This window comes from Panthera uncia (assembly GCF_023721935.1).
Source record: "Panthera uncia isolate 11264 chromosome A3 unlocalized genomic scaffold, Puncia_PCG_1.0 HiC_scaffold_11, whole genome shotgun sequence".
Taxonomy (NCBI): Eukaryota; Metazoa; Chordata; class Mammalia; order Carnivora; family Felidae; genus Panthera; species Panthera uncia.
The window spans coordinates 71,433,874-71,453,150 of NW_026057578.1; the positions used below are offsets into that span (position 1 = coordinate 71,433,874).

The 19,277-nt window shown below is 42.8% G+C and overlaps 1 protein-coding gene across 5 annotated transcripts in view; it reads left to right on the forward strand.

The window, feature by feature from the left end:
- The window catches only part of SPTBN1 (spectrin beta, non-erythrocytic 1), a 199,180-nt gene that overhangs the window by 132,597 nt on the left and 47,306 nt on the right, over positions 1 to 19,277 (forward strand). For all 5 annotated transcript variants that reach the window (XM_049650248.1, XM_049650244.1, XM_049650245.1 and 2 more), the window contains 9 exons: positions 3,992 to 4,165; positions 7,967 to 8,058; positions 9,270 to 9,350; positions 9,743 to 9,858; positions 13,094 to 13,206; positions 13,964 to 14,151; positions 15,143 to 15,260; positions 16,635 to 16,793; positions 17,460 to 17,762. In XM_049650248.1, the coding sequence (XP_049506205.1) occupies positions 3,992 to 4,165; positions 7,967 to 8,058; positions 9,270 to 9,350; positions 9,743 to 9,858; positions 13,094 to 13,206; positions 13,964 to 14,151; positions 15,143 to 15,260; positions 16,635 to 16,793; positions 17,460 to 17,762 (1,344 nt within the window). The remainder of the gene's footprint in view (positions 1 to 3,991; positions 4,166 to 7,966; positions 8,059 to 9,269; positions 9,351 to 9,742; positions 9,859 to 13,093; positions 13,207 to 13,963; positions 14,152 to 15,142; positions 15,261 to 16,634; positions 16,794 to 17,459; positions 17,763 to 19,277) is intronic.

Here is a 19,277-nt window from a genome sequence, read left to right on the forward strand (position 1 = left end):
CCGCCCCCCCCTATTTTAAAAGGGATTGCATGAGCAAAACAAAAAAATGCCCCGTCCCCCCCCCCCCCCCCCCCCCCCCCCCCCCGCCACCACCACCACCACTTGTTTCTGAGAAACATATGGGTCTGGTATTGATCCTTGTCTCCACATTAACGGCATTTCAGACTGCCCCATCAGAAATGCACATGTTGTTGTGGGAACACACCAATGCCACACTAGAAGTTTGACAATAATTAATGGAGGCAAGACAGGGAGCACTCCATTTCTTGGCACAATCAGCTGCTCTTGGGGCGTGGCTTTAAGAAAGTGTTTATTACTGAGAAATGCACCCTTCCTCCCTAGTTCCATTGTGTTCAGTTTTCTCCATTGTTATCTCTTTTTTCCTTTTAAGAGGATGGAAGTTAGTGATATAAAAATAGCTTTTAAAAAAATGAAAACTATCTGCTAGATGGGAACTGAGTCTATTTCCTTTCGTGTGGAAATGTGCACTGCTCTTGGTTCTCGGTGTAGCATGAAGACCATGAGCTTTGGAATCCTTACTGGCCACAAAGGGACTAGCCATATGGATTACTCCATCTCTCTAAACCAGCGTGTTCTCATCCATAAAATGGTAATTATTATTCAGTGTTACTGTGAGGATTAAATGCAATAACAGTTATTAACCACATAACAGAGGTTAACATAGTAGGTCTATCAGTGGCCACCAAGAATTTTTAAATCTTGGGGGCTTTGCAGTTGTTTTGTTTTGTTTTGTTTTTGTGTTTTGTTTTTTTTTTTTAATATATTTGAGAGAGAGACAGAGAGCGAGGAGGGAAGGGACAGAGAGATGGAGACAAAATCTGAAGCAGGCTGTAGGCTATGAGCTGTCAGCACAGAGCCTGATGCGGGGCTTGAACTCATAAACCTCGAGATCATTACCTGAGCCGAAGTCGGACACTAAACCAACTGAGCCACCCAGGTGCCCCTAAGGGGGCTTTGCAGTTTTAATGACCAATGTGTTTCACTGTATAGCTCTGTGAGGTCATTAATATTTCTTAAAATTAGTTTCCTGTAGTCATTTCTTAACGTGCCCAAGTATTATGCCTGAAAACATTTTATAGCCCCTCTGTGAAGCACACAGAACACAAGACTTGAAAACTGGGATACTTGAGTTTTAGTCTTGATCCTTACTCTCCCTTGTATCGTGCCACCATCCTTTAACCTCACCATGTCTTGTTTATTACTCTTTTGGTTTAGAAGGAGTTTAACAAGTGCCACCAAAGATGAGTGAGCTTCCACTGAGTGAAATGTGGGAAAGCGTTGGAGAAACGGAAAGGTGGTAGAATAATTTTTACTATATGGTAGTTAGCTGAGTTTGAATTAGCAGCTATAGAGCAGTAATAATATTTATTTAGTTTTCTTTTTTTTAATGTTTATTTTTGAGAGTGGGGGAAGAAGGGGGTGGGACAGAGGACTGGAAGCAGGTCTGTGCTGACAGTAGTGAGCCTGATGTGGGGTTTGAACTCAGAAACCAAGAGATCATGACCTGAGCCAAAGTCGGACGCTCAATTGACTGAGCCACCCAGGCGCCCCTATAGTAATAATATTTAAAATGTCTCTGTAAATCATGTTTCTCAGACTTGTTTTCTAATAAACTTTGAACTACAGAGTCCTCACTATTGCAGAAGCCCCAAGTGTTGAGATTTGGGTATTTTCATGTCCTTTCCCTTCTGTCAAGACACCAACCAGTCACAGTTTTCTCTACCACTTTTTCTTTTCATTCCAGTCCAGAATTTAATTTTGGGTGTCAAGATTAGAAGAGTGGTATTATCATCACTGTTTGGAGGCACATTTTCTTCTGGTTTTAAACTTGCCTTTCAAAAATTGAAGTATGTTAACTTTCAACTTTTCAGGCTCTTAATGGGCAAGTTCTGTCTAGACCCTAAAAATTTGCTGCTGTCTCCAGAGAGGTGTGTTATACCTAAACACAGAGAGAGGGGAGAGTCCTCCCCCTTTTGTTTTAAGTAGAATTGTTGGGAGGAAGATACTTGAGGTGCCCTTTGCTGGTAACGAGACATTTTGTGTGTTTGAGAACGCTATAGTGATTAGATTACCATTTCATTTATGTAGCGGCCCTTTGAGATAATTACTGGTATTCTGATCAATTTATGGGTAAATAGTTGAGAAGTGAGGCTCTTATTTGCCAGAAAATGGGGAAATTGTAGCTTGAACATAGGTATTTCAACATTACAGTTATCTTCTACACTCAACTGTCCAACAAAAACCAGCAGAGGGCTGGTTTGCTCGTGTCTGATGATTTAAAAGAGAAGAGGCCATGAGCAGTAGGGAAATTTTAGGGAAAGGGAAACTCCACCCCCGCCTTGGTTTGATTTGGGGAGAATTGCAGAAAAGAGGGTTGGTTCCTGAAAGTTTTCCCTTTTTTTTTTTTTTTTTTTTTTTTTCCTTTTTCCTGGCTTTTGGAAGTTCATGAGGTTTGTATATTTTTTAACCATTTGAAGGAGTCTGACCATTTTACCTGAAGAGGTTTGTCTGAATTTTTTCTTCTAGTTCCTTCCTTTGTCTCATGCCCTGGTGTTTCCAATGGCTGGTGCTTTTCAGGGACTTAAGTTGCATCTGGGTCTCTAGTGAACCATCCATAGCTCATCTGGCATGGCCAGTCACATCCACATGGGGTCCCTTCGAGGTGGCATTAGACTTGATCAACCTGTTGGGAAGTGGACCCTTATCACCATTCTCCCCCACTCACGCTTTGTATATACATTCATGTGGAAAGGAGCACAGGTTCCACTGAGATTTTGTAGAGAGAGAATAGAGGCTTGGAAGGCCTTGTGTGTTTGCAATTGAGTTTTTCAAAATAAAGTCTGAAAGAACAGTGATGAAGCCTGGGAAGATACCAACAGCCCCCCAGTCTACTCCTTCCCCTTCTCTTTAGCTTCTTCCGATTCCATCCACACTGTTTCTCTCACCCTCAGTTAGGAAATGACCTCTTCTGTCCCCTTTGAGGCACACTTGGGAGACTGTGTACTGCACTTAGTAGAATGGCCCTGTCCTCATTGCTCTGCAGGCCACTTTGGGATTGAAACAGCATGCATCAGCGGACCCAGGTCTTACTAGTCAGGTGCACAGTCATTGAAAAGAGATGAGAGGGAAAGGCCTCAGGATGCAAAAGGAAGTGTCAGTCTGAGGTGCTGCCTGTGCTAGAGGGGGTTGTGCTGGGAAATGGAAAGGAGGGGAGGGACAGAGCCAGGCGGTGGAGGCATGAGCTTGCTCTAGACCCCATAGAGCTGTCGACAGAGGCCCACAGAGAATTTCCTGTATGTGTGCCTTTGTCTTTTGTTTTACTTATTTAAAATGTTCACCTCCCCAGGGCCTCTTGGATTAGATATAACTGAGTAAAAAAAGAGACATTGAGGTATTCACATTAAACTACTCTCTATTTTCTTTTCCTTTGTCCTTCTCAGGGGGTCACACCCTTTTTCTCAGCCCTTTGCGTCACTCTCACAAAACCGCCACTTGGAAATTCTCATTTGGTGGTGTATCCGCTTTTCATTTTGAGCCAGTCTTAGGAAACAGCCCAAACCTGCAGGTAGCAAACCTACTTTTACATCTAAAGCAGTCAGAAAAATCGAGTGTTTTGCCCTGCATCTGCAGAAAACTGCATGGGTGGCAGCAGTAGCTCTGAAATCCTTGATGGAAATGGGGTTCCTTTCTCTCTAACCTTCCAGCTTCTTTGCTCATTTGTAATTGTGTCACTTGCATAATTAAACAAACCTCTGAAGAGTTATCACCATCCGTTAAGTAAACTTCTCTCTCATAAGGATGTTAAGTAGATACTGTCCTTGTACTGAGTATACATGTTTTTAATGTTTTGGTTTGGGTAGAAGAGTGCTGCATGAGCAGGCATGTGTGAACTCTGGGCAGTAGCTCTGAGCTGAGCCTGTCTCTGCCCCATTACATGATCTGTTTCTATTTTCTGCTCTCCTGTTTGTAGCCTAAACCCACCAAGGGACGAATGCGTATCCATTGTCTGGAGAATGTGGACAAGGCCCTTCAGTTCCTGAAGGAGCAGAGAGTCCATCTTGAGAACATGGGGTCCCATGACATCGTGGATGGTAACCACCGGCTGACCCTCGGCCTCATCTGGACCATCATCCTGCGCTTCCAGGTAGGGGCTTGGCCCCCAAGGTTCTGCCTTCTCCCTGGCTAGGAGCATCCTTGTGGAAATGGCATCCCCAAGTCAGGTGTGCGGAGCGCTGGGTCCCATTCAGCCACCCGTAGGCACATCGCAGCTACCACATCCTCCCTCAGTCTTGCTAGCCCCTGAAAGTCTTGGTTCTCTTGTCAGATAAGGGAGTTTCTGGGCTACATCCCCACCCATCGTTTCACTGGTACCTCCTGTAAACGTCTGGTGTCAGCCACTAGTCTTTCAGGACCAAAGATAAGAAGGATGTGGTTGATGCTGGGATACTGGTAGTAGACTATCTGAACTTCACCAGATTGTAGCTCGTGTCATGGAATATATTCAGGAGAAGCTGTTTAGGATTATGATATGTGTGTGCACTCTATTTTCACTTTCTCTTTCTCCTTTGGATGTGAGGAAGCCATTTTCAGGGGGAATATGCAAAAACCTTATGCTTGTTTGAATCGATGACAATTCTTTGGGTTTGTTATACTCGAGGGGAAGGCTCTAAGTATAGATCTCTAAACCAAAAGGAACCTTCAAGGTCGTTCTGTCCAGTTTCTTTGTGAGGAAAAGGAGGAGTCTTATCCAGGATTACAAAGCCAGTCAGGGCTGCAATGCATACTTCTGACCCTTTAGGAGAGAGCTCAGAATTTCAGCACTGTTGGAGCACCTCTGGCCTGATTACTGGTTCTTTCTCCAGGCAATGCTTCATGCTCTTGCTTTTCAATTAGAATTTGAAATGCAGGAAACACTTCTTAACCAAAGCGTCAGGTTACTCTGCAAACAAATGTCCTAACAATCCTGTCTCCTGGGTGGCTGTGTTCTCTGTGCCTTTCCTTCCTGTTCCACCCCTTTGATATAAAGTCTGATTGATTTTTCTAGCTAAATAAAAATCTCACCAAAAAAGGGCAAAGCCTGAAATCAAATTATAGCTCTCTTTGTATTCTTCCTAAAATTCTGAAGTCAGCAGGTAACCAGTTGTTTTCTTTCTCATTTCCACTGGGAGTGGGTTTGAGTTAGCAGTGTTCTGGGTGTGTATGTGGGAGGAGGAGGTGGGAGCAAAAAGAGCTATCCAAAGAAACTCCCTGAATGGTGGTTCCCAAGTCTGGCTGATCATCTGACTCCTTGGGAAAGCTTTTTACTAATTCAGATTCCCCTGTCCACACTCCCAACTATTCTATTTAGGTGGGTTTAAGGAGGAACCACTGTTGAAGAAGACATCATGAATGGAGTTAATTACAACAACCAAAGACTCTATTTTGCAAACAATTCTTATGTAGGTTTCTGTCATTTAGTTCCTGAATGACTTGAAAATGAATACCATTAAATTCACTAATAATAGCTCTCATTCTCAGGCCAACAGAGGTGATATTAACAGCACCCTCCTTGAACCTCACCTCAGTTTTGTAGAGTAAAATGTTCTATTTCTGTTGCCTTTGGCCTGTAGGAATCAGAGCGTGGAGGGGCATCCTGATGGTGGCCTCTCTTCACATCGGGTCATTGCCCACGTTGGTGAGCTGGCACACGCAGCCCTTTCCAGGATTCTCAGCATGAATGGGGTTAAGTCATCGATTAATTAGCTTCCTGACAGCTTGCCTTTTTCTGTAATTGAACTTGTAAATGCTGATAGATACTTTCTCTCTTTTTTTTTGAGGCAAGAAACTTAGGCTGATGATGTCACTGCATGGCCTGCAGTGTTAGTGTCTTACATGACCTAGCTTCCTCCACCAGGCTTATTGAATCATCACCCATTTCACAAATACGTATTGATTCTGCGTCAGCCAAGGCCCAGCTTGCTTTTTGCCTCCTCTGTGAAGTTTCCCCACGTTCTACAGAAATCTCTTTCTCCCAGTTTCTGAATATACAGCCTCATCTTACATTCCCTCTTTGTGTGTGTCTGTGTGTGTGTGGCCCCAGAACTCCCAGGACATGGCCTGGCCTGTCTGTGCATAGTAGGTATCCATTAAATACTAATGATAACACACAGGTTTTATTCTGTCCCTTTAAAAGAGAGTGAAGGATATTGTGAGAAACTGGAATGAAGGCCTCTGAGTTTGCCTTGTGTAGATAGGGAACTGTCTTCATTGCAGAAGAGTAGACTGTTTCTAAATGAGCAAGTGTGGAAATAGACTCCCTTCTTCACCCCGAAGCATAAGGAGGTTGACAGGGGTTAGTGTGTGGGATTTCACCTGTCTGTCCTGATGAATCTGTGTCTTATCCCTTGAGTAATGTTGTTCTTTCACATTTACTTTGTGCATAAGAACTCAGGATCCTAATGATAATGTTTGGAGCTTATGCAGACTCACCTCACATACTTACCACAGTTAAAAAAGGATTTTTTTTTTAGAAGTATAATTATTTCAATTTGTAGGTGTTTTTCCTAGTTGAAAGTTTCTGACTTTTTCATCTCTTATTTATGTATTTTATCCTCCTCCTGTCTCTTTTCCAAAAAGAATGCTGGGGCACATCTCTAGATTAAATGGGAAGACCTTTAACAGGGACAAAGGCAAGGAAACTTGGAATGGTTAGAGCTAAAAGATGATGGAGGGCCTGCTAGGCCACCACCGTTTACCCCCACCCACCATCCCACATTGTAGTATCATAGGCAAGAACCTAAAGACAGAGGGTATATAGAGCATTTTTCTAAAATCACATAACTGGTAGATAGCCCCTAATCTAAAGAGCTATCATTTATGGATCTTCATTATGAAGTCAGCACTTGATATTCTTTCTTCATTTAAGTGCACAACAGTGCTGTGAGACAGCCACTGTTGCTGTTGCCATTCCTCAGATGAGAAGCTAAGGAACTTGCCCAGTGACACACAGTTGGTGGTGGAACCTAGTTTTAGACCTAGGCTGTCTGATGTTGGTGCCAGTAGACCAAGCTCTGTGTATGCTGTTGCGTTTATGCTGCCAGTGAGCAACTTATGAATGCAGACTGTCTCGGTCCATTTGGACTGCTATCACAAAATACCACAAACACGGTAGCTTACAAACAATAGAAATTCATTTCCCGCAGTTCTGGAGGTGAAGTCTGAGATCAAGCCAGCATGGTCTGGTGAGGGCCCTGTTCTGGATCACAAACTTCTCCCTGTGTCCTAACATTGTGGAAGATGCTAAGGACCTCTCTGGAGCCTTTCTTATAAGGCACTAATCCTGTTCACGAGGATCCCATCCTCATGACCTAGGCACCTCCCAAGGGCCCCATCTCCTAATACCATCACCTTTGGGAGTTAGGATTTCAGTGTAAGAATTTGCAGGAGTCATAGACATTCAGACCATAGCACAGACTACAGAAACACAGAGTGTAAATGTGTGCTTTCTTCAAGAATTTGGGTCACTTTTTAGGAAAAGGAATATAGGCTATCCTCATCTATGAGTGACACACACCCTAGTGTGAAAAAATAATTGGTTATAAAAAACTGAACCAGGTATTTTTCTGGGATCTGACAAGGTTCAAGTTATTTACAGTGTGAACCATTGTGCTAGCTTGTAGTTGGAAAGATGGGCTACCTAGAGGTTAGAAGTGACTCCCAGTGGATAGTTCTGAGAAGTCATGCAGGTTAAGTAGTCTTCACTTCTTACCTCCATGCAAAGTAGAAAAGCTAGTTGGTGTTTCTGTTAGGTGAAGTGTGAAAAAGCAGTTTTCTTTGGCACAGTAAGTAAATCTGCAGGACTGGATTGTGATCTGAAGTTTACTCTTCATGTATAAGACCTGTTCTTCTCCAGCAGTCGTGGACAGCTTGACCATCTATTTGACTAATACTTCTTTGTAAATCTTAGATCCAGGATATCAGTGTAGAAACTGAAGACAACAAAGAGAAGAAATCTGCCAAGGATGCATTGCTGTTGTGGTGCCAGATGAAGACAGCTGGGTGAGTGTGAACTCACAGGGGATCAGGGGCCACTGTGCCCAGGACAAGGTTCCGCTGCAGTCATCACTCCTGAGGTGTTGACAAGTATCTCTTCCACTGCTTCCATCGAGAAATCTTATTGACTCGTAAGCAGTTGATAGCTGACATTTTAGCTAGCTCACAACATGGAAGGAGTTTTGATTTATATTCTGGACCTGTCATCTCTGTAGTCACTTTCCCTCTCTTTGTTAAAGACGCTCCAGAGAGCAGTATATCTTGAATTTTAAAATCCAGAAATCATGTTTAGGAAACACATCCATGATATTTTTAAAAAGCAATTGTGGGTTTTCTCCTCCCTTTAATTTTCGCTGCTGTTGGAGAGCTTTGTGCGATAAACTTAAGAGTAGTCCTTATACATTATCTCAGTTTTCCTTAGTGAAATTTTAGTGAAAATACTTTTAGAGCACTGCCCCTGTTGTGTTGCTCACTAAAATTGCTAGGGTTCATGATACTTAGCACCGATTTTGGTTTAACTGGAGGTTTTGTCAGAACTACTTTGAGGACAGTTATAACTCTAATGGACATGATCAATTAACAGTAAGCATGGAGCCCATCAAGAGTATATGTCTAATAAGGGCATCAACTTAGTTATAAACCTTTAGTCAACCACAGATACAAAGTTAGTAATGTCCAGTATGGTACAGAATAGCTCAGTGATGAGGGGTAGGTCTCAAACGTAGGGAAGTTTTTCAGGGAGATACTTGGTTTATAAGACTTTATTCAAGTCAGTGATAATAAGCAAGAAAGCCAGGTGTCATGTGAATCCCAGCTGCTTCCTCTCCCCAAGTAGCGTGTGAATTCAGATCTCAGTGACTGCAGACTCCTGATATCTTTGCTGACAGAGTAGAAGGCCAGTGAAAGCAGAGAGGCCTCTAGGCATCTGGGTTGTGGTCATTTTTTCCTCTTTAAGTGTTGTTTTTAAATCTAGGACACAGTTCACAGTCTTTTGGCCAGTTGACTTACCAAGAAAGAAAAGCCATGTGGATGTGTATTTTTTTATTTTATAGCATGCTGAAGTTGAAACAGTGTTTGCTCTAATTGTCCTTTTGACATTTACTGCCTCAACATTTTTACAGTGCTTACAAACTTTTTCTTAAACACTGCATTTCACGAAATTGTAAATTTTATTTAGTAATTCTATTGATTTTTCTCTTGTGCTTGGTCTCTGCTAGGTACCCGAACGTCAACATTCACAATTTCACCACCAGCTGGAGGGACGGCATGGCCTTCAATGCCCTGATACACAAACACCGGTAAGTCAGATCCTTAGGAATCATGCTAACAATTTGGGGGTAGAATGTTGACACTCTTCTGTTAGCAGATCTGGGTGACTTTTGATCCTCATATCCATTGCCTTAGATGTTGCACCACGGTGAGAATTCTGCATTCCATGTGAGGAAAATGTGAGAGAATATGTAAATTATCCCAAACAGACAAGTTTGCCCATTATCTATCTTCAGCTGTCTTAATAAACTTTGAAGTGTTTATTCAAAAATCAGATTTCATTGTTTGATGATTAAATAATATTATAGAGTATTACTGTAAGGGGTGATTTCTACGGCTTTTGGAGTAATGATCGCATCTCATTGGTCACATGTGTTTTCAAGCCATAGTTTTTGTCATGTTCCACTGTTGTTCTGCATAGGCCTGACCTGATAGATTTCGACAAACTAAAGAAATCCAATGCACACTACAATCTGCAGAATGCGTTTAATCTGGCAGAGCAGCACCTTGGCCTCACTAAACTGTTGGATCCGGAAGGTACCGTGAGGGATGAAAGGTGGGATGGTATTGGGGGGCTTATATAAAATCTGCTTTCTGTCAATTTGTTTTATTTGTGTAGTGTGCTTTGGGAATTATTGAAGGAAGAGGAGCTTAATTTTGGGGTGGGAATTACTTGAGGATTTGTGCAAAGGATTCTGTTTAAAAAGGCCTTGAAAGATGAGTATGGTTTAAACATGATGGGAAGGGGAGGGCTTGCTAGGCAGAGGTACTTGTGTGAGCAGAGGTATGGAACCAGGAACTAGGAAGGTGTGTTTGGGGACTAACAGTTCATTGGGAATGGTGTTTAGAATAATAATAGGAACTACCACTGGAAAGGTGGGTCAGGGCTCTACAGGCTAAAATTTTTAGAGGTTATTCAGCAGTCACTGGAAGTTCTTAGAAGCTGTGCTCAAGGAAGAGAACTGCCATAGACTCTCAGCAAATGTTTGTTGACTACTTTCATCCCAAGGTGGCAAGCAGCCATGGGGGATGAATGGGTGCAAGACTAGGGGTGGGGGCTGGGGAAGGTGCCTTGTTCAGTGTTTGCTGTGAGCAAGAACAACTTAGGTGAAGAAGGTGCATCAGGAAAGGGGAACATGTGAATGGAAGAAGTGTTAAGACTTAGTCCCTTCCTATGGCTGACCGTTTCTGCCTGAAACCACTGTCTCCAGTCTCAGTCCCTGCAGCAGGACCCCAGAGACTGACTGCAGGTGACTTGGAGTCGACTGGTGTGGGGCATTCCCTCAGGCCATAACTCCCTTAGTTCACACAGAATCCTAATTGTAGGATTTTAGCATGAGCTGTCATAGGTACTTTTTCTTATTTTGAAAAGCATTTGAAACATAAGAGGATTTGTTTGTAGTGCTGGAGCTCTTTAGATCATGGCTCTCAGCTGTGAGCAAATATTACAGAGAAAGCTGTGAGTGAAAGTTTAAAGTTCTTATAAATATAGAACAGGAAGTTGAACTCCCCAAGGACAGATTGAGGTCATGAGGCTGCCAAGCAGGCTTGCTCTTTCCGATGCATCAGATTCCCTGATAAGTTCACTATACAGGAAGTGGAGATAAAATTATCTTTGTGCTAACCCATTAAATGATTTCTTAATATAAACAGAAAACTAAAATTCCTTGGGCTGTGATTAATCTTCCTTCTTAACCCCTACTTTAACTATGGGAAGACATTCTTCTTCAGCTGTAGCTCTTTGTGCTTTGCTAAATAACCTTTTTTTTCCTACCACTATGACAGATATTTTTTAAATAACTTGCTCATTCGTTAATCTTTCTAATCACTTCCCAGTATGGAAAAGGGGATTGATGTTTCCCAGATCACAAGACAAGGAGCTAAAAAAAGGCAGTTGATGTCACTTGTCCGGTTTGATCTTGATTATTAGTTGTTCTTAGCTATTGTTAGTTGTTGAGTGCCCCAGAGAGCATCAGCTAAGATAAGATTGCAGTTTAGTTACAAAACCACAAGGTTTTTGCCTGCTCACATCTTCCCAGTCATGTTGACATTTTGTGTTTATTGTATTGTGTACAGAACCAGCATTTTTTTTCTGGCCTTCATCCATTTCTCTCTCTTTGGGGCATACTTGAATGGGGCTGAGCCAGATGCAGAGTTGGCCACAGGGACTCTGGGGGGGAAACAGTAGCTGCTCTGCTGGCCCCCATTGCCATCAGCTGCTTCGGTGACACTGGCAGGGAGCTTTCCTGCCCTGTGCCCTAGTATTCTCATCTTAAAAGTAAGAGAAACAATCCTGCCTCACACATGGGCACCAGAAAGATAGAAGGCACGTGTGTGAATGCATTTTGAAAAGCAGCCTGATTATCCTATGTGTTATTCATCCTATGTGTTCTCTTCTCCATCTGTCCTGAGTTTAATACTTCACTTGTATTGCCATACCTCAAACACTTGCCATCTTCATGCATTTATTCCCCCTCTTAGTGAATACTTTCTGACTACCCACTTTGTGCAACACAACACACCAGGAATTTGAGAGGTGGAGCAGCACCAGGCTTACCAAGACACAGGGTTCCTACCCTTGGGGACTTAGTCTTGTGAAACAAAGAAAGCGTGTATGAGTACTGAATTATAATACCTGGCAGAGAATGGACTGTGTGTCCATGTAAACAGAGTCCTTAAGGGAACTTAGGAGAGAGACACTAATTCTGGCTGTAGCGATCAGAAATAACTGTGTTGGGGTGGTAACTTCAGGTGGAGCTGAAGGTTAGGAAGAAGGTGATGGCGTGGGGAAGGATGTCTTAGGCAAAGGGATATTGTGAGTAAAGGGAAGGAGTATTAGGAATTGTGGAATGTGTGTGTGGGGGGTTGTTGAATAGCCCCCTTATGCCTGAGAATAAATAGTAGGCTATAGAATTAGAAATGTCTAGAACAGTGGTTAGGTCTTATAGGGAGCCTGATAAATACTCGATGGATGGATGGAATGAAGGGAAGGAAAGTTATGGCAGAGGATTAAGGGGCTTAGACTTTATTTCTGTAAATTGTAGGGCACTTTTGAGTAATTTTGAGCTAGGAGAAAGAGTGTTCACAGCTATGCTTCTGGAAGATCAACCAGGTACAGTGTGTAAAGTGACTTGGGTGGTAGGGAAACCCAATGAGGAAGCTATTGCTTCATATCTGGTTATGTGACCATGAGAGTCTGAACCATAAATGACAGTAAAGATTCCATAAGTAGAATCATCTGGACTCAGATTTGGTGACTAACTGGATAACAGGTAACAACAAGGTAAAGATGTCCAAAGACTGAATGATTGGAAGAAATTCAGGTGGCATTGGCATAAATGAGGATTCAAGCAGCACAAACCCAGTTTGGGAGTAGAATTGGGCAGGGAGATGAACGTGGTATGCCTAGATAGTAGCCACATGAATTCTGACGTAATTCTTACTGTATTCTTCATTTTTCTCTAGTTGTTTTGTGTACATGTTGTTTTCTTCATGGCTTGGGATCCTGAAGAGAAAGGATCATGTCTCTTAAGACTTTTATGTCCTTATTGCAATAGTAGAAGGCATTCGTGAATATTCATATCATAAAAGAATCAGTGAGATGGTTTCATCCTCATTAGCCTTGTAATTACTGCACTGATGGCAGAACTCTAAGTATAAAAATTGGAGACACTGACCTGTGTCAGTATTAGGCGGTCATTCTGGGTTGTTGCTGCTGCCTGGGTGGTAGCACTCTGAGCAGAGTACTGAGGAAATCTTCTCCGGGTTACAGATATCAGTGTGGACCACCCTGATGAGAAGTCCATTATCACTTATGTGGTGACTTATTACCACTACTTCTCTAAGATGAAGGCTTTGGCTGTTGAAGGAAAACGAATTGGAAAGGTGAGTTCACACCAATTTTATAAGTTGTGAGACATGATTAAAGCTCGTGTCTTAATGTACTGCCACCGAGCACCTTGTTCTCCTGTGCACTCATCAGTTCAGCCAGCAGCAGCTTGTGGTGGACACTTCTGGTGGCAGAGAAGTAGGCAGGAAGCCTCTTTGTCCCTAAGAGTAACAGGAGGTAGGAGTAGCTACAATGTTTAGGGAGGGATTTCAGGGGCATCTCAGACCCAGAGACAGCCCTCTCCTATACCCTATCAGAAGATTGGGTATTGGAAATCTGAGTCGGTTGATGTCATGGGTAGGAAATCCTATTTATTCAGTTGAAAAGGCCTCACTGTTATGCTTCTTAATTCTCATTTGGCTGATGTTCACCACCATATATTTCAGAACACCTCAGAAAATTCAAGGACATTCATGGGACAGGACCAAGCAAAATAGAGCCCTTTTCGTTTTTTCTAGGAATTTTGGAGCTTAGGCAACAGGAGTCATTCAGAATCTGAAACCCTTTGCCTGGGGGTTGGGAGGTTACAGAACCAATTACACTTGAGTTAAGCTGTCATTGCTCACAAATAATGGCTACAGTCTGAGTGCCTATTAACCAATAGTTCCTCTAGTTTGAAATGCTTGGGCCAGAGTAGCAGAGAACTGTTTCAAAGCCAGTCCATTAAGTGTGCATGTGCTCATGTAGGGTTATAATCATGTTTTTCTTACTTGGCAACACGATCTTTCCCGTTTTTCTAACTCTTGTTTACAGGTGCTTGACAATGCTATTGAAACAGAAAAAATGATTGAAAAGTATGAGTCACTTGCCTCTGATCTTCTGGAGTGGATTGAACAAACCATCATTATATTGAACAATCGCAAATTTGCCAATTCTCTGGTTGGGGTTCAACAACAGCTTCAGGCTTTTAACACTTACCGCACTGTGGAGAAACCACCCAAGTAAGATGCAGATTGGAATGTGTTATAATTAGTGTGGAAAGAGAGATGATTGCAGCATGGACCCCTGCTTTCTGACTTGTGTGATCTCCTCACTTAATGAATGCCTGTCACCAGTGGCCTATCTTACTCCTTTTCATCTGACCCTGAGTGGCTGAACTTTATTACAAACCATGCCTTCTGTGAGCCCTTCCAGTGGATTGTGTCCCTGGTCTGATACATGTGATACATGAGAATCCTAAGAAATAGTACAGGTCCCTTATACCAAACCCTCATGCTTGATGTGGATTTTAGAGAAGCAGCTGAGTGGATGGATATTGTTTATTATATGACTCCCAGTAGACCTGGGGCTGTAACCCATTGTCAGGCTTACTGAGAAGTGTGTAGCAAAATGTGTAAATACATTGTGTTGAGTAAAGACAAATAATATATAGTTTTATATCTATCTGTTCAGATCAGTTTTCACTTCCCCTAAATTTGATTTTTCACTTCTTTTTGAAAATTCTAATTGTCAGATATAAGGATTATGGACCTTATCCCTTCTTATAGTTGGAAAGTCATTCCTTTTTCTGTAAACGTGCTCTGTTGAGAATTCCTTGCTGCGGTCTCTGAAACCCATTGAAAGTTATAGTAGGTAGTCATTTGAAGTAATTCTTGCTGAATGTTTTCAGCTGTGCCCATCATCCGGGATGTATATAATCTAAACCTTGAATGAAGTAATTAATAAAGGACTGGTATTGTATGCCCCCAAATATAAATCTCAGTAACAACAGTCAACCAACCCCACCAAAATTCCACAGTTAGGTGCATTTTTTGAGGTCTGTAATACCCAAAAACTAATGTACTGCGTTTTTTCTAACCTGAGTTGCACATAAATCTGACCAGAGATAAATGGCTTTTAAGATTGTGTGGCTGTGGGAAATGTTTTTTTCTCCAAAAGCAAATTAATTTTTCCCCTTGAAGGAACAGCATATTTATTTTTTTCTGTGCTTAGGTTTACTGAGAAGGGGAACTTGGAAGTGCTGCTTTTTACTATTCAGAGCAAGATGAGGGCCAACAATCAGAAGGTCTACATGCCCCGGGAGGGCAAGCTCATCTCTGACATTAACAAGGTAAAGCCAATCCATCTGGTCCTGTTAGGGCCTTGACCTGCTTTATTGCTTCAGGTTCTAGGTCTTGATTGCTAACAGGGCAGTCTGAAAGGGTCTGTCCCAGCCTGCTGAGTTGAAGAGTGACAGTGGTGGCTGGGGTTTTGCAGGGGGTCAAGCAAATACTTGAGGTGGGCTAGTCCGTTGGAGTTTGGGGAGGGAATGTTAGATATTACCAAACTGGTCTTGGTTCATTCTCTTTACCTTGTTACTCTCATTTGTTCAAGGCCATCGACTCCATCTTTATTTATTTATATATATTTTTAATGTTTGTTTATTTTTTGAGAGAGTGGGGGAGGGGCAGAGAGAGGGGGCAACCCAGAATCTGAAGCAGGCTCCAGGCTCTACACTGTTAGCACAGAGCCTGACACAGGGCTCAGACTCATGAACTGCGAGATCATGACCTGAGGCCAAAGTTGGACACGACTGAGCCACCTAGGCACCCCAACTACAGCATCTTTAAATTGCAGAAGGGAGAATTTGAAACCTTATTTCATATATCTGGAATCTCTGGAGGTTTGAGCTTAGGATTTGGGCTGTTTCTATCAGAGAAGCTGTCCAAAAGTTTCCATTATTGGCCTGTTTTGTCTGTAATGATAGAATTTCGTGGTGGGTATTATTTCCAAGCAGAAATTTGAAAAATGTAGAACTGTGGTCAGTGGTACACATTTAGATTATTTTATTTTACATTTTTTTTAATGTAAGGCATATTTCATAGAAATGAATTTAATGTGGACATTTGGTGAGGATTTTGAAAAAAATGCTAGATGTGTGAATTAAAAACAAAGTGGCACACAAAGAAGGGGGAGGGCATGGGAGGTGCCTGGCTGGTTCAGTCGGTGGAGTGTGCCACTCTTGATCTTGGGGTTGAGTTTGAGCCCCACGTTGAGCATAAAGATTAGTTAAATAAATAAAATGTTGAACCAAAAAAAACAAAGCAAAAAAATAACAAATGGCCCAGTGTGGGGTGAATAAGAGATTCATAATATGATTTCTTTCTGAGAAAAAGGATTTGTCTTTTTTATGTGATCAGAGCTGTTGAAGATACTTTGATTCCTCTCAAAGTAAGAGATTTATAATTTAGTTATATTTCTCCATATCTGCCCTGTTTTGTTTTCCAAATATAGCAGACCTTTAAATAAAGATTGGAGAGAGTGTTCCCATGCGGCTCAACTGAGAGAAAACGATTTCTTTTCTCCGGGCTTAAGGGTCAGGGAGGCTGGAAACAGGATGTCCCTTTTTAAGTTCTCAGGTCTTATTGAGAAGTACTAGCCATTGACTGTAGCCAAGGAAAGTTCCTTGAACATTGCAGGAAGCTGTTCTTTTTTGCCCCTGTAGGCCTGGGAAAGACTGGAAAAAGCGGAACACGAGCGAGAACTGGCTCTGCGGAACGAGCTCATCAGACAGGAGAAACTGGAACAGCTCGCCCGCAGATTCGATCGCAAGGCAGCTATGAGGGAGACCTGGCTGAGTGAAAACCAGCGTCTGGTGTCTCAGGTTCTGCTCTAGACCTTCTTCGGGGAACCACTCCTGGGGTCATCTAGAAATGTAGACCATACCCAAGGACTGCAGGACAGCCACTTATCAACACCCACTATTCTGAAGTAACTCGAGTCCTCTTGCTCACTTCCTATGAAGAGGATGTTTATCATTTCTAATATACTTTGTCTTCTGTTTATCTAACTTTTCATAGATTTGAAAACAGCTCAAGCAGTTTGTTTAGAGCCAGTGAGTGAGTGTGAACTGCTCACATTTATATAATTTTTAGAAATTTCTCTTACCTTCTGTCTCTGACCATCTGACGTTCAAGGCAGTTAAGACTAGTCATGAAATAAATAAAAGTGGCTTTCTTTTTCTACTTAGCATAACGCAAACTGTCACCTGCTCCAGTCACATAAGTATAAAGTGCTAGATATGAGCTTGGACTCCAATGTAAAATGAGAAGTTGCTGATTGGCTTTGGAGAGGGCATCCTAGCTTGACTAAGGTGTTGTAAGTGTCCTAAGGAAGGCAGAGACAGACCAGCATCTGGCAGGGCTCAACTCAGTGTGGCCTTACAACCACCAGAGGTGGTGTTCAGGATCCATCCTCCGTCTCTGTTTCTTTGTTCCAGCTGGATGGCTTTTTTATTTTGTGGGGTTTTTTTCCTCCCATTTCTCTATAGGACAACTTTGGTTTTGACCTTCCTGCTGTTGAGGCCGCCACAAAAAAGCACGAGGCCATTGAGACAGACATCGCCGCATACGAGGAACGTGTGCAGGCGGTGGTAGCAGTGGCCAGGGAGCTTGAGGCGGAGAACTACCACGACATCAAGCGCATCACAGCAAGGAAAGACAATGTCATCCGGCTCTGGGAGTACCTGCTGGAACTGCTCAGGGCCCGGAGGCAGCGTCTTGAGATGAACCTGGGGCTGCAAAAGATATTCCAGGAAATGCTCTACATTATGGACTGGATGGACGAAATGAAGGTAGAACTTGAGTGAAAGGAGGCCAGAGCTGATGAAATGGGGCCTCCCTTTTCTGGAACCCACCCCTGACCCACCCGCTGACCCCACGCTGTACAGTGTGCCACTGGTCTAACTGCCCTCTCTGTGAAGCTGCAGAGGGGTCACATTACCCGTGGGAAGATTGCTGGTTTAAGAGTTAAATGGCGTGTGGAGTGTAAAGACGAGTTCTGTAGCTAGAGGTCAGCTGCAGTGATTTAGACTTCATTTAGATCTGTTCCACAGTAGAGAATCAATCAAATGTTGTTGATTCTTGAGAGTTGAACTAGCTTTCCATCTCATTGATCTGTGTGTGAGTGGCTGTAGTTTGGGGAGGAGCCTGGGAAGATAATGTGGGCACATGGGAGAGTGGTAGGCAGTGTGTTTGGGAACCAGTTGAGATTGTCGGTGCTGGAGCTGTGTAGTCTTCTTGAGCCTCCTTTCTTTGTTCTTAAGTGGAGATCACACTGACCACCTACCTCAATCCGTTGTAGCAAGGACTAAGTGTGGTAATATGTGTACACATCATAGGACAGAGCGGATTCAGAGTGGCTGCCAGTGCCAGTTTGTGCTTCCCCTTCCTCACTGGACAGCCCTGAGCATAGAGTTCCAAGCTTGCCTCCCGCCTGGGAGGAGACCTGCCTGCCATTGTGCCAAATCCCCACGCCCGTTTGTGTTCTCTGCTGCAAGTGGTAGAAGGCTCGTCCATGTCACGCAGTCCCCCAGGCTGGAAGGCACTTGGCTTCATAGCTTGAACAGAACAGGGCAGTTTGTAGACAGTCCTGTGAAACTCCCTTTATCTCAGCACACTGTGTTCCCAAGCTTGACCTTGTGCAGGGGATTTCCTTCCTGGGATATAAGCCTTCGTCTTTTGCCTCACCTCTTGAACTGTCCCTGGCGGCGAGGCAGAGTCACCTCATAACATCAGTTTGCCCTCTTATTGTCCAGGATTTATTATGTTCTCAAGTGTGGTCTGCATTGACTTTTTAACGTAGAAACGTTCATAAAATCTAACAGGGATATGCTTTTCATTTTATAAATCGTGTTGTACATTATAGTTCAGATTTGGGGCCAGAGATTTCCCTCAGAAGTAGGAGTGAAGTGGAAGTTCCATCTGGAGGGGAGGTCTCATGAGGCCCCCAAATTGAGCTGATGGAAGAAAAGAAGAAAATGGTAATGGATTCAAACTTAAACCAAAGAAATTGCTCAGGCCCTTCTAAGCATGAAGCTGCCTGACCATGTGTTTGTTTGGTTAAAGGTGTGGTTTGTAAGCTTTCAACTAGATTCTTCTCCCATTGATGATAGAAGTATCTCAGAGGCATAACAGTAAGCTTTTAACTGAGGCAAACAGCCATTTGAGAGGTCCACAACTTCTGGGAGATTTCTTTAAACTTTGAAGTGAAATAACTCTGTGACCTTTATCTCTTATCTTTTTGGATAGAGTCTTCGAGCCCCAGGTTACCTGCCATACCGCTTTCCACCGCTCCTTTTTTTTCTATT